A 3,646-nucleotide genomic window follows, 5' to 3' on the forward strand; every position below is an offset into this window, starting at 1 on the left:
CTCTGCCCCTTAAGCTGCAGCCGTCTCACCACCACATTCCCCAACAGGAATTAATAAACCACAAGCGCTTCTCCTTTGCATGTTGTCAGCACACTCTGTCCAAATAAACCCCCTTTGAATGCTGGCACAACTCCCCAGACGCACAGTGCACACAGCCTGCCACAGAGGTGGAGCCTGCTGCAGACAGAACAGTTCGCAGCCAGGTAAGGTCTCCTTAGAGAGCGAGTAATTCCAGGAGACACAGACCAGAAGGAAACCCGAGAGGAGGAGGAGGAGAGAAAACGCAGATTCACTTCTGCAGGGAAGGCTGAATTCAATAATTCATCTGCCAACAGGCAACAGAGCCGTAGGCAGCTTCTCCTCTGGGGCACGACTGAATCTGGAATTCTGGACGAAAGATTGAGTCAAAAAAACCCCCCAAAACAGACAGACAGACTTAGACTTAAACATACCTTCCTCACAGCACCATCGTTCCTTGTAGTTCCTGAAAAAATACAACATCATCATCAACTTCTTGCAGGATTTATATTTACAGCTCCTTAAAAGTGAAATTTCACCCTCATTCTGTATCGCACCTGAAGACACAGAACGACTGTCCTTGACTCACAGGCTCTGGGTGCAGGTGACCGGCCGCGGGTTTGCCACGTTTCACAGCAGCGTGTTAGCGTGGGATGAAGGGGCGCAGATTCAGCCGCCGAAGGTTCTAATGGACACTGAACGATCGCGCCGTCACTCGCACACTGAGAAATGGGTTCTGCAGTCAGTTGCCTCATTTCCTCACTGCCCTCCTGGACAAGGGGTTCATCCAGCACTCCTGCACCCTCACTACTGAGATCTCCCCCCTGCTCCTGCAAACCTTGTCTATACCCCCAAGGTAAAGCCCTCTAAACAACCAGAAGTTCACCACCGCGAAGTTCCAGGATTTCTTATTCTTCCCTTCCCTCACTAATTTTAGGTTCCTACTGTCAAAGCAGCCAAAGGTGTTGCAGCCGCTCGGGTAGAAACATTTCTCCATCACATCCATCTCCGTTCCCCTCTCAAATTGTAAACACCCTGAATTTTCATTCCTGTGAAAATTAGAACCTCCAAAAGGGCCACGACCAAAAGCAGGAACCAACAGTGGCAGCGCTGAAGAGAGGGACCAGGGAGCCCGTCCTGTGTTTCCTGTTCTCTGTGTCCCACCGAGGAACAGAGCGCACGGGAAGGCCATACGGCTGACAGAGTGTCAGCGTGCCGAGAGCCAGCGCGACCCGCAGACGGCAGCGGGGCGCTCCCCGAATGGCAATTGGCAAATCCACCGGTGACCTTCTCTGCATTAATTCTCCTTCCTGTGACTCAGTTTCCCCATTTGTAAAACCAAGGTAAAGACACTCCCCCCTCTTTGGTAAAAACACCCAGACCCTCCCTCAAAAGTACTGCCACCAAGGTCAGTCAAATTAATTGAAGCCCATCTTCCCTTTTCCTAACCCTCAGGAGAACATCTCAGTGCCACCCCAGCTGCAAGAGAACCGAACTACCATGACTGAGACGCCAAATTACAACCACGACTGTGTCAATAAACGACTCATTAATTGCTTCTAGAATGTGCACAGCACCGCTCCTTGGGGTCGAAGAATTCACACTGCAAAAGCCAAATATCTCTCAAGATAAAACAACAACCAAAAAAAAGGGTGTTTTCACTCTTGCAAGCAAAAGCTGTGAGTTTTTCATTAAATATAACGACATATTCATTCATTATGTATTATTCATTCTGTGCGTTCACATTTTCTGGCCTTGTGCTGAACTCTACTATAAAACAAAACCTGTTTTTCCTCTCCCCACTACAGTTCTCCACAGGAGCTGGAAATCTTCACAAAGGAGTTCTCTCGTCTCCCTTTAGATACTCATTGAAGCCAGTGAAAGCTTTTTTGAGGCTCCTTTTTGAAGAGCTGCTGGGGTTTCTTGGAAGAAAATGGTCTGTCCTGAGGGCTCCAGCTCCCCCACAGTGGCACTGGGTGCAGCTGTTCAAAACCCCATTGTAGGAACTCCTGGAAGGGCCATAAGTAGTCAAGTTGCAGCAAGAACTCAAAATTCATTGCAGTGACACTTCTCAGAAGCCAAGTCCTCATTGTAAGAATCCTTTGTGAAGGTCTCCAAAACCGTAAGACAAAAGGAAAGAGGCTCATTCCTCCACTCTTGCTCCCCACAGGCTGGTGGCTGCAAGAAATGACTGAGGTTGCAAAAATCAGCCTTGTCCTCACCCCTTCTACCCTGAGCATGCCCAGCTTTCCAACGGGAGACGGCTGCTCACTTCACTTCCTGTGAAAGATCACGTAACACTGCTCAGAACCGACCACCTCACCCCAGTCTTCCACCCCATCCTCCCTCCCCAGGTCAGTACCCTTGCCCTCACATCTTCTGCCAGCACTTCCCTTTGTGACCAGGAAAGAGCTGAACTAGAGGAGGCGGTGGGTCAGGTGGGTTACGGCTTTGGGGTACACTGGGACACGCAGGACAAGAGAATTCTCAGGATGAAGTACCTGTGACCGGGGGGGAACTGCTGCTCCCATAGCTACGCAATTACCAGCTCTGGGTAGGTAGGGGATGGGTGTGTGAGAGGGACAGGAGAGACAGCAGAGCAGTGAAGAAGTGAAGCTGCTCTCCCAACCCTCTAAATAAAGAGCCAGTTTCTATCTCCCAGTAATTTTGCAAGGTCAGGCTGCTCCTTAGCCCAAGTCTTGGACTCCAGGCACAGACCACCAAAAAGCCACAGTAAGAGCAAAACAGCAGCATTTGTCATTCATTTTTAACAGCGAGCTCCCCAGCTCCTCACACTGGCTGATCGCTGTGTGGAAATCCCAGCAGGCTCCCCCTCCTGTCCCTCTGGAGCTTCAGGGGGAAGGCAGTGCTACCTGTGGTCCACAAGAAGTCTGGGGGATCGCAATGCTCACAACTTCAAGGCACTGAATCCCCTCTTTCACCCAAAACATGCCACATGCAGAGGGGCTGAATGAGTAACATGGAAAACATCACTCAGAAGAACAAGTTCATCAGCACAACTCGCTGCACTTCAAGGGACCAGAGACCCCAAAGAATGCAGCTTTAACCACAATAACAGCAATTGAGGACCACGAGCTGTAAGAAGGTAGGGCCTGGTGATGACTTAACAACCAATTCAAAAGCAAATTCTTAGATTAAGACAAAATCGTGTAAGCACTAGCAGTTAAGAACAAAAGAATTAACGCTCTGTAAGGAACAACAAACCCAGGTTTGGATGCAGGCAACATTTCTGGATAATTTTTCTCACCTGTCTGGCTTGACCCTTTCAGGAGCAGTGTGGTCGTCATCACACAGAACATGAAGTGAAGACCTTTGTCCATTGGAGCAGAAGTAGCTGCTGTCTAATGGAAACTTCCTGCTGGAGACGAAAGGCAAGTTGTTAAAGCTGGTTTTACTGTTCCTCATCACTGGGTTAAAATCAGCACATCCTGGGTTCTCTGAACCTCATTCTGAAGAGTCCCAATTAAAAACAAAGGTCTCCAGGTGAAAACAGTCACATGTGAGATCAGCATAACCAACACTGCAGCAAGATTTAACCTGTAAACTACTGCTACTTTTCTTTACCATTTGGTACAAGCTACAAAATTATCTCTATTTGAAGTGGCCT

The 3,646-nt window shown here is 48.8% G+C and overlaps 1 protein-coding gene across 1 annotated transcript in view; it reads right to left on the bottom strand.

Moving 5' to 3' along the window:
* The window catches only part of LOC104499753 (probable glutamate receptor), a 9,441-nt gene extending 6,064 nt beyond the window's left edge, over positions 1-3,377 (bottom strand). The window contains exons 1-2 of the mRNA XM_010143304.1: positions 3,287-3,377; positions 453-484 (exon numbers count right to left, since the gene is read on the bottom strand). Coding sequence (XP_010141606.1) covers positions 453-484; positions 3,287-3,359 — 105 coding nt within the window. The 5' untranslated portion in view covers positions 3,360-3,377. The remainder of the gene's footprint in view (positions 1-452; positions 485-3,286) is intronic.
* Between the last annotated feature and the right edge of the window lie 269 nt (positions 3,378-3,646).

Source organism: Buceros rhinoceros, unplaced genomic scaffold (genome assembly GCF_000710305.1).
Source record: "Buceros rhinoceros silvestris isolate BGI_N320 unplaced genomic scaffold, ASM71030v1 scaffold16729, whole genome shotgun sequence".
NCBI lineage: Eukaryota > Metazoa > Chordata > Aves > Bucerotiformes > Bucerotidae > Buceros > Buceros rhinoceros.